General features: G+C 45.1%; 2 protein-coding genes across 3 annotated transcripts; both read right to left on the bottom strand.

Annotated features, from left to right (window-relative positions):
- Nucleotides 1-515: 515 nt before the first annotated feature.
- On the bottom strand, nt 516-10,531 carry LOC127315227 (uncharacterized). Its single transcript, XM_051345732.1, has 3 exons — nt 9,980-10,531; nt 9,393-9,896; nt 516-787 (listed from the first exon to the last, which is right to left on the bottom strand). Exons 1-3 carry the CDS (start codon nt 10,529-10,531, stop codon nt 698-700), a joined length of 1,146 nt encoding a protein of 381 aa, XP_051201692.1. The 3' UTR covers nt 516-697.
- A 3,830-nt stretch (nt 10,532-14,361) lies between these two features.
- Nucleotides 14,362-20,887, bottom strand: LOC127312518 (putative disease resistance protein RGA3). Of its 2 annotated transcripts, XM_051343035.2 has the most exons (5): nt 20,384-20,887; nt 20,212-20,299; nt 18,911-19,452; nt 14,707-17,248; nt 14,362-14,629 (listed from the first exon to the last, which is right to left on the bottom strand). In XM_051343035.2, exons 3-5 carry the CDS (start codon nt 19,307-19,309, stop codon nt 14,502-14,504), a joined length of 3,069 nt encoding a protein of 1,022 aa, XP_051198995.1. In that variant the 5' UTR covers nt 19,310-19,452; nt 20,212-20,299; nt 20,384-20,887; the 3' UTR covers nt 14,362-14,501. The 2 variants fall into 2 exon arrangements, with proteins under 2 accessions (XP_051198995.1, XP_051198996.1); XM_051343036.2 differs by lacking the exon at nt 18,911-19,452 and having other exon boundaries at nt 20,384-20,886.
- Nucleotides 20,888-21,936: the final 1,049 nt, after the last annotated feature.

Here is a 21,936-nt window from a genome sequence, read left to right on the forward strand (position 1 = left end):
GCCGGAGGCGATCTCCTGAATCCCCCCGAGATGGGATTGGCGGTGGCGGCGTCTCTGGAACTTTTTCCGTATCGTGGCTCTCGGTACTAGGGTTTTCGCGATGGAGAGTTTAAGTAGGCGGAAGGGCAGCGCAGGGGGGCTCTCGAGGGGCCCACCCCATAGGCCCCATAGGGTGGCGCTGGCCCCTCTTTTGCCGCGCCGCCCTATGGTGGCGGCTCCTCGTGGCCCCACTTCGTATCCTCTTCGGTCTTCTGGAAACTCCGTGGAAAAATAAGACCGTGGGCTTTTGTTTCATCCAATTCCGAGAATATTTCCTATGTAGGATTTCTGAAACCAAAAACAGCAGAAAACAGGAACTGGCGCTTCGGCATCTTGTTAATAGGTTAGTGCCGGAAAATGCATCAAAACATCATAAAGTGTGAACAAAACATGTAGGTATTGTCATAAAACTAGCATGGAACATAAGAAATTATAGATACGTTGGAGACGTATCAATGATCGATCCAACCTGAACGTTAAAACACAAACAAATCATGCATAGTTCGTAGTGCAGACATCAAATGACACAATCAAATGAAACAGTTCATAGTGCAGACATCAAATGACACAATCATGCATAGTTCATAGTGCAGATCTAACCGCCGGCATCAAACAGAGGTTGGCCCACCATCAGCACCATCGGCAGTACCTCCTGGAGTCACATCGGCACCACCTCCTGGAGGCACATCGGCAGGAGCAGTTGCCTCTTGACGAGCTGCTCTTCGCCTTGCCGTGATCTCTGCCGAGGCTGTAGGATAACGTTGCATAGAAAACAAAAATTTTCCTACCGCGAACACGAAATCCAAGCCAAGATGCAATCTAGAAGACGGTAGCAACGAGGGGATTATCGAGTCTCACCCTTGAAGAGATTCCAAAGCCTACAAGAGGAGGCTCTTGTTGCTGCGGTAGATGTTCACTTGCTGCTTGCAAAAGCGCGTAGAAGATCTTGATCACGATCGATTCCGGCGCCACGAACGGGCAGCACCTCCGTACTCGGTCACACGTTCGGTTGTTGATGAAGACGACGTCCACCTCCCCGATCCAGCGGGCAGCGGAAGTAGTAGCTCCTCTTGAATCTGGCAGCACGACGGCGTGGTGTCGGTGTCGATGGAGATCTCCGGCGGAGCTTCGCTAAGCATATGCGGGAGAAGTAGTGGAGGAGGGGTGCTAGGGTTTGGGGAGAGGGGTGCCTTGGGCGCCGGCCACAAAGGGGGGCAGCCAAGGTTGGAGGCAAGAGTAGCCGGCCACCCTCCCCTTGTCCCTCATTATATAGGTGGAAGCCCCAAGAGTTGTAGTCCAAGTCTTCGAATAAGACCCCAACAACAAAACCTCCCAAAAGTGGGAAACCTACTCAAGGGGGGAGTCCTACTCAAGGTGGGACTCCCACCTTTCCTTGAGGTGGGGCTGGCCGGCCACCAAGGTGGAGTCCACCTTGGACTCCTCCCCTTTAGGGTTTGGCCGGCCATGCTAGTGGAGTCCCTCAGGGACTCCACCTTCCATAGTGCTATTTTTCCGGACTTTTCTAGAACCTTCTAGAACCTGCCATAAATGCACCGGATCATTTCCAAACTTGGAATATGACTTCCTATATATGAATCTTATTCTCCGGACCATTCCGGAACTCCTCATGATGTCCGTGATCTCATCCGGGACTCCGAACAAATATTCGAACTCCATTCCATATTCAAGTTCTACCATTTCAACATCCAACTTTAAGTGTGTCACCCTACGGTTCGTGAACTATGCGGACATGGTTGAGTACTCACTCCGACCAATAACCAATAGCGGGATCTGGAGATCCATAATGGCTCCCACATATTCAACGATGACTTTAGTGATCGAATGAACCATTCACATACGATACCAATTCCCTTTGTCACGCGATATTTTACTTGTCCGAGGTTTGATCATCGGTATCACTCTATACCTTGTTCAACCTCGTCTCCTGACAAGTACTCTTTTCTCGTACCGTGGTATGTGGTATCTTATGAACTTATTCATATGCTTGCAAGACATTAGACGACATTCCACCGAGAGGGCCCAGAGTATATCTATCCGTCATCGGGATGGACAAATCCCACTGTTGATCCATATGCCTCAACTCATACTTTCCGGATACTTAATCCCACCTTTATAACCACCCATTTACGCAGTGGCGTTTGATGTAATCAAAGTACCTTTCCGGTATAAGTGATTTACATGATCTCATGGTCATAAGGACTAGGTAACTATGTATCGAAAGCTTATAGCAAATAACTTAATGACGAGATCTTATGCTATGCTTAATTGGGTGTGTCCATTACATCATTCATACAATGACATAACCTTGTTATTAATAACATCCAATGTTCATGATTATGAAACTAATCATCCATTAATCAACAAGCTAGTTAAGAGGCATACTAGGGACTCTTTGTTTGTCTACATATCACACATGTACTAATGTTTCGGTTAATACAATTATAGCATGATATATAAACATTTATCATAAACATAAAGATATAAATAATAACCACTTTATTATTGCCTCTAGGGCATATCTCCAACAGTCTCCCACTTGCACTAGAGTCAATAATCTAGTTTACATTTGTAAAGATATAACACCTTGGCCTTATGGTGCTTTATCATGTATTGCTCACGGGAGAGGTTTTTAGTCAACGGATCTGACATGCTCAGAAACATATGTATTTTGTAATTCATTTGCGTCTCAACGCATCACTCATTTCCAAATGAGTCGGCATTAAATATGTTTGGTCTTCTGGTGGAACCTTAATTCCGCGGTCTGAAATATGTCACTAATATTGTCATACACAATATAGCTTCAAAGTTCTGACACTATCGGAACTACACCAAGTTCTCAAAGAACTTCTTGACTTAACATCCTTAGTTATTGTCAAAACAATGACATACTCTGCCTTCTTTTGTAGAATCCGTCACAAAATTTAGAACTCTTCTAAATCTAGCATAGACAACTTCTAGCTCATTGTGCTACCTTTTAAACAACACTTAGTCTAATTTGAGATTTGAAATTTTATTTTCATATGTGACAAAATTAGTATCGGTGCAACACCTTACAGCGATTTGTTTTGTCATTTCTCCATATAAAACTATATATATATACTTGGTTCTTCTTAAGTACTCAAGAATATTCTTACTGTTTTTCAGTGATCATCACATGAATCATGCTCATAACACTCTTTAGAGCATAGGATATCTGATTGTGTACATATTATTCGTGATCTATAATCACTCATGTGTTTTTACTCATTGAGTGTCAGATACACTCAAGTCTTGTTAAAACTTCACATGACAAGAACATCTTCTTAATATTTCTATATTGAACTATTTCAATATCCATTCTATGTACTTTGACTTAAACTTATTTTTGTGTTTCAATCTATCTTCATAGATCTTGACACTAAATTTGTTTCAGTCCATATTTTTTCATTGAAGTTAATTTCTCAATGAAACCTTTTTAATCAAGTATATAATTACATTATTTATAACCAACTATATGTCACCTACATAAAGTATTATAAATATGTCTTAGCGCTCCCACTTAATTTCTTGCAAATGCAAGCCTCTTCATCGTCTCTGATGAAATCAAAAAACTCTTTGACTATTTCATCTGGTGAAGATTCAAAACTCCGCGATACTCACTTCATCAAATTGAAGTTTGTATACCTATCTAATATTCCACGGACCAGCAAAACTCTTGGTTGTATCTTGTATACACCTTTAGTACATACTTCTGATAAGTAATGTATTTTGCCATCCTACTAGAATAATCCATATAGACTATAAGCATTTCTACGGAAGATCTAATCTTATCGTAGTCAACTCTTTGAACTTTGTCGTAAACAATTTTTCGACAAGTCGAGCTTCTTCAAGGATATTTCATCCAAGTCTATAGATCCATTTACTTTCAAAAAGTATTCATCTATTATGGATTTCATGGCGCATGGCCATTTTAACGGAGTCAGGGCCCATCATAACTTCTTTGTTTTTAGTTGGTTTATCATTGTTCAAAATCAATCCTTTGTCCACAAATCATTTATTTGATCACAAAGTAAACCATACTTACAAGGTTCAATATGTACTTCGATCTCCATGACTAAAACACTTTGTAGTCATGGGAGCCATGATCGTTGTGGCCGCTTCCGAAACCAATTCCGATGCTGCGCTACTCTGATCATTATGCTCAGGTTCATAAACCTTATCAAATTATATTGTCCTCCCACTCAAATACTTCACTAGAAACAATTTCTTGGAAATAAGAAACATTAACAAACACTTTTGTCTTTGTCTCGTGGAAAGAATTCCCAATTAAATCTCTGGGATAACCAACAAAGACATTCATCCGATTTTGGTTGTAAACTCTTAGACCAAAATTTAAAGAAAGGACTATTAGGGTTTATACCCATGCCATAACTCTTATGGTGTCATTTCAACGGATTATGATGATGCTCTATTCAGTGTAAAAGCGGTAGTCACTAAAGCATAATCCACAAAAATATAATGGCGTCATAATATTTTATCTCATCATTGATCCAACAAGGTTTGGATACATCTCTTGGATACTTCATCATCACTATGATACTCCAATAAATGTGAGTTGTAGAACAATTTCATAACTCTCTTAGATGTTCGCTAAAACTCGTAATTCAAATATTTCCACCATGATCCAATCATAGATATTTGATTTTTCTATTACGATGATTTCCACTTCATGCTGAAATTTATTTGAATCCATTCAAATGTTTCAAACTTCTTCCTTATTGAATATATCCACATATATATACTCAATTCATTGTTAAAAGTTTTCATGAAGTAGAAGAATCTCCCGCACACAACTATGCCCAGTGAACCACATACATCATCATGTATTTTTCCACTAAGTTAGTTGCCCGTTCAACTTTTGGCCTATGAACGGTATTTTAATCATTCTCTTTAGAAAAGATTTGCAAGCGCCAAATGATTCAAAAATCAAATGACTCCAAAAATCCATTTGCATAGAGTTCCTTCATGCGTTCCTTTCTAACATGACCTAAATGGCGGTTCCACAAATAAGTGGAATTCAAATCATTTGCCTTATAGCATTTTTAGCATCAGTGTTATGTATGTGTGTTTCACCATTAAAATTTATAATAACTTATCCATCGTTCATGGAGTAATGTCATAATTTGAACAACTCATTGTTTTTATTTGACAAGAGCAAAATAACAATTATTAAGTTCTTTATTATAAATTCTAAGGGCTAGATAGAATGCCAACGACGAACATAATAACACTTTATTTTGTTCCAGACGTGCATTCCTATCATATTCCTTGTCAGTCACTTAGGCCATTGTATTCTTGTATTGCGTTGTTTTGTATGACACTTCATACCAACCAATATGGTACTAATACCCAAGAATTTCATTGTGTGACTTAACTAGGAATACAACCATAACATGTATATCATTTATATACACCTGAGCTAGACTTTCTAGTCTTTTCTTTTCTTTTGCCAAAATATCTTTTGCAGTTTCTCTTTTAGCTTTCCTCATTATTCAGAAAAACATTTCAACATCAATAACTTCTAGGTTTGTTGGTCAAATACCAATAACCTTGAGGTTCTTACTTTGAAGTTGATCATCATATGACAAGTGTTTCAGATTTCACTATTAGTAACTTTCTAATACGATGAACAATTTCACTCATAATTTTATCCATCAATTCATGATAACTTTCTGAGACCATGTCTGTACATGCTAGGCTCATAAAGTTTAAACCTTAGTATTCGCATATGCAAATCTGGCTTGCACCCGTTGGAAGCACACGTAGAATCTATAACACCCGATCATCACGTGATGCTTCGAAACGACGAGTCCTAGCAACGGTGCATACTAAGGACAATCACTTCATGGATATGCGAATATCGTTAGTGCCCCAATAGTTGGAGGATTGGGACGCCTTGCGTCTTCAACCTTCGTACATTCCCATAAAACTTATGAGTTTATGTAGTCTCACCAAATTTATATTCTATCATCTTGCAATAAGGTCTTAGATATCACATATATCTCGTACCTTGATTATTTCTGAAAACTAAATTTTCAGCTCCTTACTTTTCAAACAGATTTGAACTTCAAGTTTCACGGAGACAAGATAACTTTAGGTACTAATTGAAACCATAGCTCTTTGAATCAACAATGTGAGGTTTACTAAAAGTTTGCAATAGGACTTAATCAATTCTTGATTCTTTAACAATACGGTACCAATCCGTAAAGTTTCTTGTCAGATTTTAACAGTATTTCTATCTCAATTATAAGACTAGTGCATAGAAGTAAACGGATGCCAATACCACAAAATTAATTCAAAATACTACTCAGACTATGTTTATGATAATTAGTTCATGGTTTAATCTAATTACTAATGAACTCCCACTTAATACAACATCCCTCATAGTTGTTAAGTGGTACACGATCCAAATTCACTACACCAAAAACCGATCATCACGTGAGATGATGTAGCTTCAATGGTGAACATCAACATGTTGATCATATCATCCATATGACTCGTGTTCAACCTTTCGGTTTCCGTTGTCCCGAGGCCATGTCTGTACATGCTAGGCTCGTCAAGCAAACCCAAGTATTCCGCGTGTGCAACATGGCTTACACCCGTTGTATGTGAATCGTTGAATCTATCACATCCGATCATCACGAGATGCTTTGAAACGACGAACTGTTACAACGGTGCATACGAGAGAACACTTTATTATCTTGATATTAATGTGAGGGATCATCTTATAATGCTACCGTCGCGATCTAAGCAAAATAAGATGCATAAAAGGATTAACATCACATGCAGTTCATATGTGATATGATATGGCCCTTTTGTCTTTGCGCCTTTGATCTTCATCTCCAAAGCACGGATATGATCTCCATCATCTTCGGGCATGATCTCCATCATCATCGGCGTAGCGTCAAGGTTCATGGCGCCGTCTTCATGGTTGTTCACCTCATGTAGCAACTATTACAACTACTTTGAAATACTACTCAACATGAAAATTAAAGACAACCATAAGGCTCCTGCCGGTTGCCACAATACAATAATGATCATCTCATACATATTCATCATCATATCATGGCCATATCACATCACCAAACCCTGCAAAAACAAGTTAGACGTCTCTAATTTGGTTTGCATATTTTACGTGGTTTAGGGTTTTCGAGAGAGATCTAATCAACCTACGAACATGAACCACAACGTTGATACTAATGTTTTCAGTAGAAGAGTAAATTGAATCTTTACTATAGTAGGAGAGACAGACACCCGCAAAGCCTCTTATGCAATACAAGTTGCATGTCGAACGAGGAACAAGTCTCATGAACGCGGTCATGTAAAGTTAGTCCGAGCCGCTTCATCCCACTATGCCATAAAGATGCAAAGTACTCAAACTAAAGATAACAAGAGCATCAACGCCCACAAACCATTGTGTTCTACTCGTGCAACCATCTATGCATAGACACGGCTCTGATACCACTGTAGGATAACGTTGCATAGAAAACAAAAATTTTCCTACCGCGAACACGAAATCCAAGCCAAGATGCAATCTAGAAGACGGTAGCAACGAGGGGATTATCGAGTCTCACCCTTGAAGAGATTCCAAAGCCTACAAGAGGAGGCTCTTGTTGCTGCGGTAGATGTTCACTTGCCGCTTGCAAAAGCGCGTAGAAGATCTTGATCACGATCGGTTCCGGCGCCACGAACGGGCAGCACCTCCGTACTCGGTCACACGTTCGGTTGTTGATGAAGACGACGTCCACCTCCCCGTTCCAGCGGGCAGCGGAAGTAGTAGCTCCTCTTGAATCCGGCAGCACGACGGCGTGGTGTCGGTGTCGATGGAGATCTCCGGCGGAGCTTCGCTAAGCATATGCGGGAGAAGTAGTGGAGGAGGGGTGCTAGGGTTTGGGGAGAGGGGTGCCTTGGGCGCCGGCCACAAAGGGGGGCAGCCAAGGTTGGAGGCAAGAGTAGCCGGCCACCCTCCCCTTGTCCCTCATTATATAGGTGGAAGCCCCAAGAGTTGTAGTCCAAGTCTTCGAATAAGACCCCAACAACAAAACCTCCCAAAAGTGGGAAACCTACTCAAGGGGGGAGTCCTACTCAAGGTGGGACTCCCACCTTTCCTTGAGGTGGGGCTGGCCGGCCACCAAGGTGGAGTCCACCTTGGACTCCTCCCCTTTAGGGTTTGGCCGGCCATGCTAGTGGAGTCCCTCAGGGACTCCACCTTCCATAGTGCTATTTTTCCGGACTTTTCTAGAACCTTCTAGAACCTGCCATAAATGCACCGGATCATTTCCAAACTTGGAATATGACTTCCTATATATGAATCTTATTCTCCGGACCATTCCGGAACTCCTCATGATGTCCGTGATCTCATCCGGGACTCCGAACAAATATTCGAACTCCATTCCATATTCAAGTTCTACCATTTCAACATCCAACTTTAAGTGTGTCACCCTACGGTTCGTGAACTATGCGGACATGGTTGAGTACTCACTCCGACCAATAACCAATAGCGGGATCTGGAGATCCATAATGGCTCCCACATATTCAACGATGACTTTAGTGATCGAATGAACCATTCACATACGATACCAATTCCCTTTGTCACGCGATATTTTACTTGTCCGAGGTTTGATCATCGGTATCACTCTATACCTTGTTCAACCTCGTCTCCTGACAAGTACTCTTTTCTCGTACCGTGGTATGTGGTCTCTTATGAACTTATTCATATGCTTGCAAGACATTAGACGACATTCCACCGAGAGGGCCCAGAGTATATCTATCCGTCATCGGGATGGACAAATCCCACTGTTGATCCATATGCCTCAACTCATACTTTCCGGATACTTAATCCCACCTTTATAACCACCCATTTACGCAGTGGCGTTTGATGTAATCAAAGTACCTTTCCGGTATAAGTGATTTACATGATCTCATGGTCATAAGGACTAGGTAACTATGTATCGAAAGCTTATAGCAAATAACTTAATGACGAGATCTTATGCTATGCTTAATTGGGTGTGTCCATTACATCATTCATACAATGACATAACCTTGTTATTAATAACATCCAATGTTCATGATTATGAAACTAATCATCCATTAATCAACAAGCTAGTTAAGAGGCATACTAGGGACTCTTTGTTTGTCTACATATCACACATGTACTAATGTTTCGGTTAATACAATTATAGCATGATATATAAACATTTATCATAAACATAAAGATATAAATAATAACCACTTTATTATTGCCTCTAGGGCATATCTCCAACAGAGGCCTCCTTCCACCACTCCAGTTGAACCTCATTCATTTCCTTCGTGTTCATCATCATGATCTCCCTCTCTTCGGCCAATAGTTGCTTCATTGCTTTGGCCTTCTTCACATTGATCCTCATCTCCTCCAACTTGGCTTTGCTCTTTGCTTCCTCTCTGCTGGCTTCAAGCTTTGCAAGGCTCACCTCCTTCTTCCTCTCGATGATGACACGCCTGGTCTCCAAAGTCTTGGTCGCTATCACCTCCTTTGACTTCATCATTTGATCAAACTTGTCCCTCAACAATGCAGCCTCCCCCTCGAGCCTTATCCTTTCCTTCGCCTTCTTGTTCCCCTCCGGCTTGTCGGCGTTCCTGCCATCCTTCTCGTCCTCGGTGTCGTCGAGCGCAACCATCGCAGCCTTCTTCGGAGCGACCTCTTCATCCCTCAATTTCCACTTGGGGAGGTGTTGGAGCACATCAAAACAATGACGCATGGTGAAGCTCTTGCCCTTGCTGCCGGCCATGTCTCTGTACCTAGCATCGGCAATGCGATCCTACATATGCAAAAGGAACCAACAAATCGTCAATATCTCACCGAAGCTAAAACTACAATTAGCTTTATGAAATATGCACTCACATATTCGTCGACAGTTGCGCCGCTAGGAGGATTGGACACCACTTGGTCCATTGCTGCTGCCCACCGGCTACACGCCGGTTTGACCGCGTCCCAACGACCTTCGAGGGATCGGTAGGTGCGATCGACAGGATGGCGAACGCGCGGCATGAGCTTGTGGAACTTTTCCTCGATGCGCTGCCAGTACCGTTTGCCTGTTTGATCCGTGCCGGAGACAGCATCCATCCCCACGGAGGCCCAAGCTCGGCACAAGGTGGCGTCTTCAACCTCCGTGTAGTTGTTGGCCCGCCTCTTCTTCCGATTTCCATCGGCCGTGACCTCCACCACACCGTCGTCCTCTTCCTTGTCCCCCTCGCCCCCTTCGTCCCCTTCTTCCCCTTCTTCCACCTGGTCCGCGCAGTCGTTCTCGTTGCCGAATGGCAGGAGTGCGGTAATGTTCACCTCCCCCAACATCTCCATGTAGGAGGTGGAATCGTTCCTAATTTGACGAGGCCTCAGTACGTACTTGCAATGGAAAAAACGGAGGAAGAGTTCATGTGTACCTTGCTGCGCCATCGTCGAGCACGTCCTGGGCGGCATTCGCGGTGGCTTCCGGAGGCGGCGGCGGCGGCGTAGGCGGAGATGGGCAGGGAGGCGCGGGGCCACGGGCAGTCGCCGCCTTCACTTTGGTCCTTTTCGGACCCGAACTCTTCGGTCTCGCACGGACGGCCTTCGGCTTCACCGCCGACCCACCACCGGGGACCGGCGCGGCACCGGCTTGCGGGATCAGATGCGTTCCCGCGCGCCGCCTCTTCGGCGCAGTCGTCGACGAGACCGCGGGGGTCACAGGGGTGGGAGCGGTGGCCGGGATTGCTGGTGGAGCGGCGGAAGCTCCGGCGACCACGGGAGAGGGTGCCGGCGCCGGCGGGGTAGCAACGGCGGCCGGCGGGGTCGATTCGAGAGACTCATCGGGGAGAAATCGGAGGGTGGGGCGCAGAGGAAGTGAGGGCGCACGGATCGGCGGGGGCGGCGGCGGTTGGGACGAGCTGAAGGTTCCCTCGCGCGCAAATTAGGGATTGTGTTCGGGCTACGTTCGGTTCGCTCCGTCGGCCCCTACAAATACAGGCCGACGGAGCGAACCGAACGCAGCCCGAAAAAATATTTTCGGTTTTAGGCCGTTTTCGGTCACTGATCGGCGCCGTTTTTCGTCCCGAACCCGTAAAACGGCGGTTATTTTTCGATTTTGAGCCTTTTACGGGCTCTGTTAGAGATGCTCTCAGGGGACGCAGATCTAGCTCACAAAGATTGATTATCAAGCCCGGGAAGGTACTCCGCATCCTGCCATGACAGATCGTCATTGCCCTGTGTGGCTGTGTCAACTGTGACTCGACTTCGACTAATCCTTGACTACTTTATACGTGGTCCGTCGAGGATCAGAGGGATCGGACGCAGTGCGACGTTGAGTTTGTGCCTTCTGGTCTTGTTAGGGCATGGCCAATGCATAGCCTCAGAGGTGCTGCCTCACAGTTTTATCTTGGTTCGGGTGGTGCAAATTAGGTTCGGATAATGAGGTAGTCTCTTCATCAGGAGGCAGCCTCTTCAGCCCTAAAGTGAAAACTGAGTGAAAATGTGAGAGAGAAAGAGAAAAATCAAATCAACTTTTGAGAAAAAGACATATTAATGGGACCATAACATGATATGGATATGTCAAAAGTTTTATCCAACCCTAGTTGGACAGCTGCCTCCATTGCTCGCCCTTATCAGCTCCGCCGTCCGAGCGTAAACACGCCTCGAATTGTGTTCAAAGTGCGACCAAGACCAGAGGAGAGAGATTGTAACCAAGCCGTTTCAGGGCATGAGCAATGGTGGCATACACAACTAGCTGCTCCATGTAAAAAAGTTGTAAGAAGCAATATGTTGAATTTTATCTCTCCAATAGAAGCTACAACTTTAGTTACTCCCTCCGGTTCATATTAATTGACTCTAATATGGATGTATCTAGACACATTTTAGTTCTAGATACATCCATATTGAAGCAATTAATATGAATCGGAGGGAGTAGAAAAAAAAAGAAGGGACCCCACAAATATGACACTATGTATTTCTTTCTCTCTCCAAAAAGCATGCTTTTAGGGCTTAAGATCCCACTTCTTGAAGAGGAGGCTACTTCCTCATCCGAACCTACTTTGGACCACCCGAACCTAACTAAAGGTGTGAAGCAGCACCTCTAGAGCAGTGCATTGAGCATGCCCTGGTGAAGGTCTATGCGTAGACCGGTGCAGAGAATCCCTAAAGGACAATGAAGGATAGTTCTTCGGGAACAGAAAGCGTGCCAGGTTAGGGACCAAGGTCAAAAGACATGACGGGGCGAGGATAGAGCGTTTGGCTGATAGCGTTCATCGCCTATTCGGCACCACCCACCCGCTGCTCGTCTTGTTGTGTAATGGATAGCTTTTCCTTCGTCACTTCCAGTGAAGAGTCGAGGCACAGTATCATGTCGGCCAGTGTGGTATCCCCTTGACAGTATAAAAGGAAGACCGCAACCAAAGGAGAAAAGAGGTGACTTCTAGCCAGAATCTCCGACAACTACAAGGAGTTCATATTGTAATCGACCACCAAAGAATCAATACATTCAGGCAAGAGTAGGTTTGTTATCCTCCAGGTCGCCCGAACCTGGGCAATCCTTGTGTTTTCTTGCAGTTCGATGATGATCTAGAGTTCCTTTGCCGCTCCATACCAAACCTCTAAAAGAGGTATCAATAACTTTGGTGTCCGAGTTTTGAAGCTCGAAATTTGGCACGTGGGGCGCAATTGCTCTACGATCCGTCATCCCAGCGACAATCATGGTCGAAACAAGATCCGCCATGAAGCCCGCCTTGCACAGGATGATGAAGTGAGCGCTCATAACAACCCAAATTTTGGCCCTCTTTAAAATTTCCTAGACAAAACATTTTGCCCCTATTTCAAATATTTTGTTTGGATTTCTATGTCTTCTTAAATTCTCAAAACTTGGCAAAGCTTGAGAAAATTTTGATTTGACCTCTTACACTTTTGAGCCTATGTATGGCATGAGGTGATCCATTGCATATGTTTTCCAGCCCAAAAATAATTCAAAATTATTTTGTGGATTTATTATAAGAAAAGCTTTTGTTCCTAGCTTTACAAAGGAACCCTAAGACCTATGCTTCTGAAAATTCACCAAATATCATGGATTGATCCCTATGACCCCTAGACCCCACTTCTCTAACAATATCTCATGGTCACTTTTGACCAACACCAAAATCCTCCAGCCTTTTGTTTTTGCCCTTCTCTTAATCTTTTTCAAAATAGTTTGCAAGGTAAATTTCTTTCTAGAGCCAGTGCCCAAACTAGGTGCTTATAGTATACCCAACATATGCACAAACCTTGGATCAATTACTTGTTGAAAGCCTCACCAAAACCTTCTGACCATTCGTATGCTGGTTCGAACTTTGAAAATATTTGCATTACCAACTATTTTTTCTAGATGGCCAAGTATACTTTTGGATGCACATTACCGCTGCACAGTGCCACCGGGACCGCTGCACAGTGCCGCTTGGCACGGCACAGTGCCGACACCGCGCCGCTCGCTTCGCGCCAGCCTCCTCGCCGCAAAGAAGACCTCACGTAGAGCCAAAGCGAGACGACCGCCGCTTCCCGCTGGCCGCTGTCCGTCGGCCTGCGGTTGCGAGTGTCGCTGCCGCTGCTGCTGTTCTCCGCCGCGCTGCGGCTGCTGGGCCTGCTCTGCCCGCTGCTGCGTGCGACGTGCCGCGACGCCCTTCAAGGATGCCACGCCTGGGCGATGTTGCCCGCCCTGCGGAGGACTTCGTAGTCATCCTTGCCTCCCAGGAGAGGAATGAAGAGGCAGCCTCGCTGCTCACCTGCGCGGCGTACACACGGTTAGAGCGGCCGCCGGCGAGGGGCGGGAATGCGATCAGGAAGCGGGCTATCTGTTCTCTGGGCTTCCTTGAAGAAGCGGTGTAGGTCACCGAGAACTTCCCTCAGCCATTTCTGCTCGGGCCAGGGAGGCAGAAGGAGGGATGCCGGCATGGACGTGCTGGCGACTGGCGTCTGGCTGTACATCCCCAAAACCCAAACCCCGGGGCGATCCAGGCCACTGTCGGTGCGGACGAGGAGCCACGATGTGATTCAAGGGGCGGACGACGCGCCAATTCTGCAACTCCACGACGCCAGGCCGCCAGGGCGGTGGTCGGCGCCTGGCTGTTGTCTGCCTCGCAGCTGGACGCTGCTGACGAGGAGTTGGACATGATGCATGAGCTGGGAATGCCGCATCACATGGGCTTCGGCCTGGGCGCGGCGAGCGACGACGAGCTGGGTGCCCGCGCGCACGCTCACCCAAGCTCAGCGTTCATGGTTTCACAGCATCATTACAGTACTTCAAAAAACTGGAATTCGGTGCTCAAGTTATTAAAGACCATACTAGTCTATAGTCTATTGGCATACATCAAGTTTTGCACCGTGTGTAGCTGATGAGTGGAGCAGCACTTCACTCAGGCAGGTTCAATGGTCACGAGTCACGACTTAGACGCAGTACGACGTCACTCAAAAATTGACGATAAAATATCTTCTTCGCTTCCTTCTGGTCTTGTACAACTCCCATTTTCATTGCGGTTTCTTCTATTTCCATACTATTGCCTAGAAAACAGATTGAGAAACGATCATACCATCTCTTGGTACGGGAATCAATAATAATGTTATGGAAACAGATTTACCTATTGATGCGTACGGAATGTGCTTAATCTTTTGCCAATCTGGATCTCCAGCTGTTCTGCACGAACTCAGCAACACCTCATTGTCGGTAAGGAGGTTGAAGTTCTTAATAGACTGCGGCAGTGTTGGAAGCGACAGAGTACCATCGCAAGAAGAAATCGTCAGCATCTGCAGTGACGTCAGGTGCTCTATGCGACAGGAACTCATTGACAACTCATCGCACTCATACAGGTGTATGTGCTCAAGAGACTGCGGCAGTGCTGGAAGCGACCGAATATTTCGGCAGTGCGAGATGTGCAGCGTGTGCAGTGACGTCAGGTGCTCCATGTAATCTGGCAAGGCGTCCCAGCTGCAGCACGAAATCATGATCTGACGGAGATGAGCGCAAAACCCAACAAGTTCAGGACCAGGTTCGGTGCAGTGTGAAAGCACGAGACGGTTCACGTGCTTTGGGCCACCGTTGTGCATCCAACTTGGATACCTCGGGCCTTTGTAATTTTCGATAATCAGTGATTTAAGATCTTTGGGTGGGCAAAGACCCTCTAGTACCTCTGCCTGAACTTCTAGACCCGCTTCACCACTCCAAGCCCAGGACAGTTCCAGTGTACTGAGCCCTTCCTTACTGGCCAGATTGGCCTCCAGAGCTTCCGCCTTGCTTTCAACCTTTTCCAGGCCCCCGATCAACAGCTGTCCGCGAAGCTTGTTTAGGTTCCCGAGTTGCTTTAACTCATGGCCTTGTCCCCTTTTTACATCAAAGGCTGCCATTGTTCGGAGTGACGTCAGACTGCCGATGCTTCCAAGATCCACATCTTCGAAGCAGATTACATGCCGCAAGTTAACGAGGCTAGAAATATCTTCACAAGAGGAAAACACCACTTTCTTAATCGAATCAAAATCTAGAATCTGCATGTGGCATAGCTTTGCAAAAGTTGCCGGTAAAATCATCCTCCGACCTCTAGCCTCATGACAAGGCCGAAAAGCAAGATATCTCAGGTGCCTTAATCGACCAATACATGCTGGGACTGGCACAGTTGGGGAGACGTCAGAACCTATAAAATCTTTGGCAATTATGGTAAGCACACGCAACTTCCTTAGCCTCTTAAACATACACTTCAGAACTTGCTCCCCAACTGTTTCCCAACTATATCCACTACCAATGATCAGGGTCCGTAAGTTGTACAATTGGCATATCTTCTTAGTAATCAATTCTTCATCATATCTCTGAACAAAAATATGGCGAACGTTTGGATGAACTTCCACTGCTGGGAATTTTCCATGCTGTTCCCAACTATTTTCGATTCTGAAACAGTCACTTCCAGCGGCCTTCTCCGCTAAATCATGCAACAGATCATGAACTAAATAGTAGTCCTTCTCGTGAGAATTCTTCTTTGCTTTAAGTTGCAGAAACGAGGCTGACACTAGTTCATCAAAGTATTCCTGGCAAACATCTTCCATATCCTCCCCTTCACTAGTCAATCTAGCAAACCCTTCTGCAACCCATAGCTTTACTAACTCGTGACGTTCCAACAAATGTCTTCGAGGAAAAATACTGCAGAAAGCAAAGCATCGCTTGACCTGCTCACGAAGATGATGGTAGCTCCACCACAGTGCTCCCATCGTCTCGTTCAAAAGGTCCCGATCACGAACGCTTCTCCAGAACTCGACGTTTGGCCTTATATGCAGTTGTCCTCCAACTATTCTGGCTGCTAGAGGTGACCCCTTCAGGTTTTTTGCAATATCTTTCCCAATGTCTCCCAGTGTTCTACGAGCATGATCATCAGCAGGTACGCCGTGGAGTGCATAATGCATGAGCAATTTCCAGAAGACATCTTCATCTAGGACAGATATGGGAATACATCTCTGCTTCACGGCACCCAGAGCTAATAATGCATCTTCAGTTCGACTAGTCACTAGGATCTTGCTTCCTGCCTCTCCAGCCTTGAGAGGCGAGAGTATCTGTTGCAGATTTTCAGACTGTGTTGCATCTCTAATATTGTACCAAACATCATCTAGTACCAAGAGGAAACGTCTTCCACGCAGTTTCTCCTCCAACTTATCTTGTAAGGTGTCAAGATTTTCCAATTGAGGGCACAAAGTACCTGTAGCAGCCTCAAACATTTCCATGAAAATGGTACGCACACTAAAATCCTGAGAAACATGAACCCACATTACAAGGTCAAAATGGCTATCCTTCTTCTCACGGGCACACACAAGTTGTGCAAGGGATGATTTCCCTGAGCCGCCGATGCCATGAATGCCAACTACAGAATAACATGGAACACTATTGCTGTCAGGCTGACCATGTTCTTCCTTCTCATGAAGCATTGCTACGATCTTATCACAGTCTTCATCTCGTCCGATAATCTTTGATACAGGCCTCGAAGTAGTGACACTGCCTCGCAAGTTGGCAGCAACAACATGGCTCTGGTTTCCACCACTTATGCTTGGCAAGTTCATCAGTTTTAAAACTTTGCACGCATCATTTATGACCTTTTCTATTCTTTCTAGCTTCTTTTTTAACTCAACTGTTGACATACCACTCTCCTGCAAAACAAAATGCCAGTTGAGAACTGGTGTACGGAGAAGCCCACATAAAAAATAAAGGAAGTTCATTTTTGTAGCTTCATTTACACAAAAGCTAGTTGCTACTGTATCTCCTCTCTTTGATGATAGTATCATTCATAACTTGTTATTTGTTGTGCTGTGCAGTTTGATAGAGAATGCAGAAGCATAGAATAAATGTGCAGAAGTCATATAGTTGCATTTTCAAATAGTTTAGAGAAGATGAAAAAACATTTTTGTTTCTTTACTCATGACATCAAGAATACTGTGAACAGAACCATTGTATTATCCACCGAACCGATAAGAGCAAAGGAGACAAGAAAGGTGACCCCAAGGCGTTTTAGGGTCTCCATCCCCTGCGCCGGGGACACTGCGGGTCCACCCTGCCTCCGATGGCCTTTCAGGCCTTGGAGGTGTGGTGGACCCCGGCCTCTCGCAAACGGGAGGGTTCCTATTTCTTGTTTTAGTTTGTTTTTGTGTCATCGTCGGAGTGTTAAGGCGACAGCGACATCCCGGTGTCAAAATAAGGACCGACTTGCCCTATTCCCGCCCTGGTGCTATGTCTAGCACTAGTGGAGGGCTTGTCGAGATGTTTATTCAGTTTTCGTGTCCGTTGGTCTGAATCTTTTGAACTAGACCTCCCATCATTGTCGATGTTTGCTGCCCTGATGCGTTAGTCATTTGTGACTGGGCACAACGACTTCTCGTATATATACTTCAACAAGATTTTACTATAACAGACTTTGGTCGGCTCCTGCGAGAGAGGGGAGAGGATTGCGGCGCACACCTTCGGCTCGCTCCAGTTGTTGTTAGGTGGTCCAAGGTCTTACTTGTAATTTCTATTACTTTTGGTGTTCTTTTACTGATGTTAATGATTATTAATAGATAGGTGGACCTCTTCGAAAAAAGTACGGGCCATTTATGCCACATAGATCCATCTATACAAAACTATGAGATTTGACGAAGTGTTAAACGGTTATGAGTAGCAATTTAGTCCACTAGATCAGGACAGATCCACTTGAACCCAAGCCTTAAATGCTAGCTCCGCCAAAACGCATCTACTAGTAATGGATACGGTCAGGTACTCAAGCAATTTCCTGCTAAGCGATCCGACTGAGTGACAGATGGTTATGAGTACTCCCTCCATTAGGGATTATAAGACCCGAGAGCTTTTTGAAAATGTTACGATTTATAAGGTCTATCTCATTTATTAGCCTTTCTCATCCAATGCAACCCCTCCTTTTTCTCTCTCTTCTACCATGCATGCAAAACTATTGGTCCATGCACTAATTAATGAGGAAAGTAATAGGCTTTCATGGTCTTAGCGAATTGGCCCGCTTTATAATCCTAACAGATGGAGTAGCAATTTTGTCTAGATTATCCATTAGGATCACTTGAATGAACCCAACCCTTACATGCTAGCTCCGCCGGGACGCTTGTGCTAGTCAAGCAATTATATGTCGTTGCCGCTTTTTGCAGAGAAGGTTATGATGGCTGAGTTGTAAAGCCAGTGTGCCCCAAATAAACTAGAAAAATCAAAGGTTCGGCGATATCAATACTACTAGCAACTTTTCATTCACTAATACTTTGCATTGAAAAACTTTTGGAACCGAGAGAAATAAAAACACAGAGGCACGGAAGGACCTGATGTTTTAGTGGAGAGCTCTTCACCACGACAGACCAGATCTGCTTCAAGGGACGTGAAGGCCCGGCAACCTCTGACTTGACCTTGCCATCTTGTATCTTCTTCTCCAGACGGTAGTACTCAACATCATCCAAGATTTCCTCTGCTTCGTAGAACGCAGATTTAAGTTTACTGTAGAGCCCCTCCAATCGAGGCCTGTAAGGACTCTCCTCAACCGCTCCCATCACCCGCTCCAGCAATAAAATCTTTGGCTCAAGCTCACTCAGCTTCTCCGATGCATCAAAGCCAAGATATGAGGATGCTTTCTTGAACAGATCAGAGATGATGGGCGAGGCAACCCACCCTGCGGCTTTCATGCCCCATCCTACTGCGACAGCAGCAGTCAATGGGTCCGCCATTAGCAGATCTGAGCGATTTCCTACAAGTGCTTCACATGCTAGGTTGTGGAGGGGAGCTTTCTTGGAATGCCTAAGGACATGACTGGGCAGGGTGAGTTCTCGGTGTGGCCATGTGGTAATCTGTAAGCCGGAGGGGCATCTTCCTGGAAAAAAAAAAGTGGCAATGTTTACGTTCTTCAAGGTTCAGATCCAACTTGACGGAGGTTCAGTGCGTGCACATGTAACCATGTGGCAGTTCACCTATTATACAGTTTCAGTCACCTAGTAGAGTCCAAATAGCATGATAAACAAGTACAGGCTCTGCCCCAGGGAAAGAGGAGTGACCGGAGGTGCAGTTTTCCTAGTGATGTTGTTTGGTCAGCTGAATACTGCAAGTTGCTTTGATTAAAGAGAAAACAGCTAATGAGCTCGTTTATCTTTCCCTTGATTGCAGGACATCTTATACTACTTTCTATTTAAATAATTGTGTCGAGGAAAATTAAAATAGAAAGACAAACCTACAATGATAGCATTATGGCGGTGCAAGCCGAGAGGTATCCACGAGGTGACAAAAATGGCTTCGTGGACAATGCAACTTTTCATTTAACAGTTTAAATAATTGTAAAGTAGAAAATATGTGTGTTCTTCGCTTCGGGTTTCAAACCAACACACAAAAATATAAGGCGGTGTAAGATTTCGAAAAGCAACATTAAAACTTAATTTACTGAGTTTGAATACCTAGTGACTAATCTTCATCAGCGGAATCGACACGCTGCACATCTCTTACCTACTTGAATACCTAGTGATTTCACATGGTGGACAGGTGCACTAAAAGAAGTGCCATATGGTTGTATATATATTTATTTTTCTTTAAGATTAAGGAAACTGAAAAGATGTTATGGCTCTGAGATGGCATCACCTACCAAGTTTCACTGAACACAGGCCACTATGGCCAACAGCAGCGTCAGGGATATTTCGGTCTTGATAGTTCTTCTACGATACATCCTAAATCTGTCAAGCCACAGACATCTTTCAGCAAATCCATAGATCTTTATAATACCATCGTTATGAAAGAAAAGTGAATCGAGAACTAACCAATTGAGAGTTGATCCCGTGCATCGGGTGGAAAAAAGAAAGGAACGTGGCAAGAAGAGGACCAATTAACTATTGCAGGATCCAAGAACTGGAAGGTGCATTAGCCGATTCAAGAACTGGAAGTTGCGACTGCCGCGTGCCCCAGCTCACCGTGCAGAAAGCTGAAGAGGCAGGAGAGATGGCGCGACACCTGCGTGCGGTAGCTCCTTCGTCGCGCGCCGTCGCCGGATTCCGAGACACCTCGGCCGACGAAGCTGCAGCATACTCCACCACACCGTGCAGAGAGAGAGGATTGGAGAGGCAGGAGGGAGGCCGCCATAGCAGATAGAACGCGGATACATGGCGGCCGGGAGCCAGCCCGGGATTCGTGGCGACCTGTATGTAGTACGGCTACCGTCGCCGGGCCTGGAAAGGCGGCGCCGTTGTGGGGAAGCGTCGGTGGTGGTCGCCGGGGCTGGAATTGGAGAGGCAGGGAGGAGAAAGGAGATGGTGTCGCCTGGGATTTTTTTTGTCCGTGAAAAGATAAAAAGTCGTGAAATTTCGTTGGGCTCGGCCCATGTGCGATCGCCGTACAAATAAGCTGGGCGACGGACCAAATGAAACGAGGCAAAACCTTGAAATCAGAGGCGGATCCAGGAATTTGACGAAGCCTGGACGCGCTGCAAAGTACTGTAATACAGGTCGGAGGGAACTGAGGAGATGGAGGTAGTACTGGATAGCGTCCCTGTGCGTGTCACTATGGAAATGAATGAGGGTCTAGTCTCAACAATTACAAATCAGGAGGTGAGAGACGCTCTCTTTCAGATGTTTCCAACAAAGGCGCCGGGGCCGGATGGGTTACCTGCACATTTCTTCCAGCGCCATTGGAGCTTATGTGGGGAAGAGATCATGAATATTGTGTTGAGAGTACTGCGAGGTGAGGATGATCCTGCAGCTTTCAACAAAACTTATATTGTACTGATTCCGAAGGTTGCCAACCCAGAGGAACTTGGTCAATTTCGACTGATCAGTCTGTGCAACGTTATATATAAGATCGCATCTAAGGTGCTTGCAAACAGATTGAAGCGGGTTTTGCCGGAGATTATCTCGGATGAACAGTCGGCGTTTGTGCCAGGTAGACTGATAACGGATAACATTATTACCGCATATGAATGTTTGCATTTTATGAAGAGGAACAGAGCGGTGAAGCATCGTTTTTGTGCGCTCAAGCTGGATATGCGGAAGGCGTATGATCGAGTGGAGTGGGGATACCTACGAGCAATCATGATGAAGCTAGGTTTCCACTCGAGATGGGTTGATATGGTGATGAGAATGGTAACTACGGTATCTTTCTCAGTTTTGTTCAATGGAGAGAGGCTAGAGGAATTCAAACCCTCTCGTGGTATTCGTCAAGGGGATCCGATCTCGCCATATTTGTTTTTGCTAGCAGCAGAGGGCCTTTCGTGTCTGTTAAAATTCAGAAGTGAATCATCAAGCTTACAAGGTTTAAAGGTGGCTCCCACTGCCCCGGCGGTGAATCACCTACTCTTCGCAGATGATAGCCTGCTGTTCAT

Source organism: Lolium perenne, chromosome 7 (assembly GCF_019359855.2).
Source record: "Lolium perenne isolate Kyuss_39 chromosome 7, Kyuss_2.0, whole genome shotgun sequence".
In the NCBI taxonomy this organism is placed as follows: Eukaryota; Viridiplantae; Streptophyta; class Magnoliopsida; order Poales; family Poaceae; genus Lolium; species Lolium perenne.

Coding starts and splice junctions, on each gene's coding strand:
- LOC127315227 (XM_051345732.1), bottom strand. CDS start 10,531: ATGGCGCAGCAAGGTACACATGAACTCTTCCTCCGTTTTTTCCATTGC. Junction 9,897..9,979: donor GCGCAACTGTCGACGAATAT/GTGAGTGCATAT, acceptor TTGCATATGTAG/GATCGCATTGCCGATGCTAG. Junction 788..9,392: donor ACACGAAGGAAATGAATGAG/GTTCAACTGGAG, acceptor GTTATCCTACAG/CCTCGGCAGAGATCACGGCA.
- LOC127312518 (XM_051343035.2), bottom strand. CDS start 19,309: ATGGCGGACCCATTGACTGCTGCTGTCGCAGTAGGATGGGGCATGAAA. Junction 17,249..18,910: donor GCTCTCCACTAAAACATCAG/GTCCTTCCGTGC, acceptor TTTGTTTTGCAG/GAGAGTGGTATGTCAACAGT. Junction 14,630..14,706: donor CATTCCGTACGCATCAATAG/GTAAATCTGTTT, acceptor TCTGTTTTCTAG/GCAATAGTATGGAAATAGAA.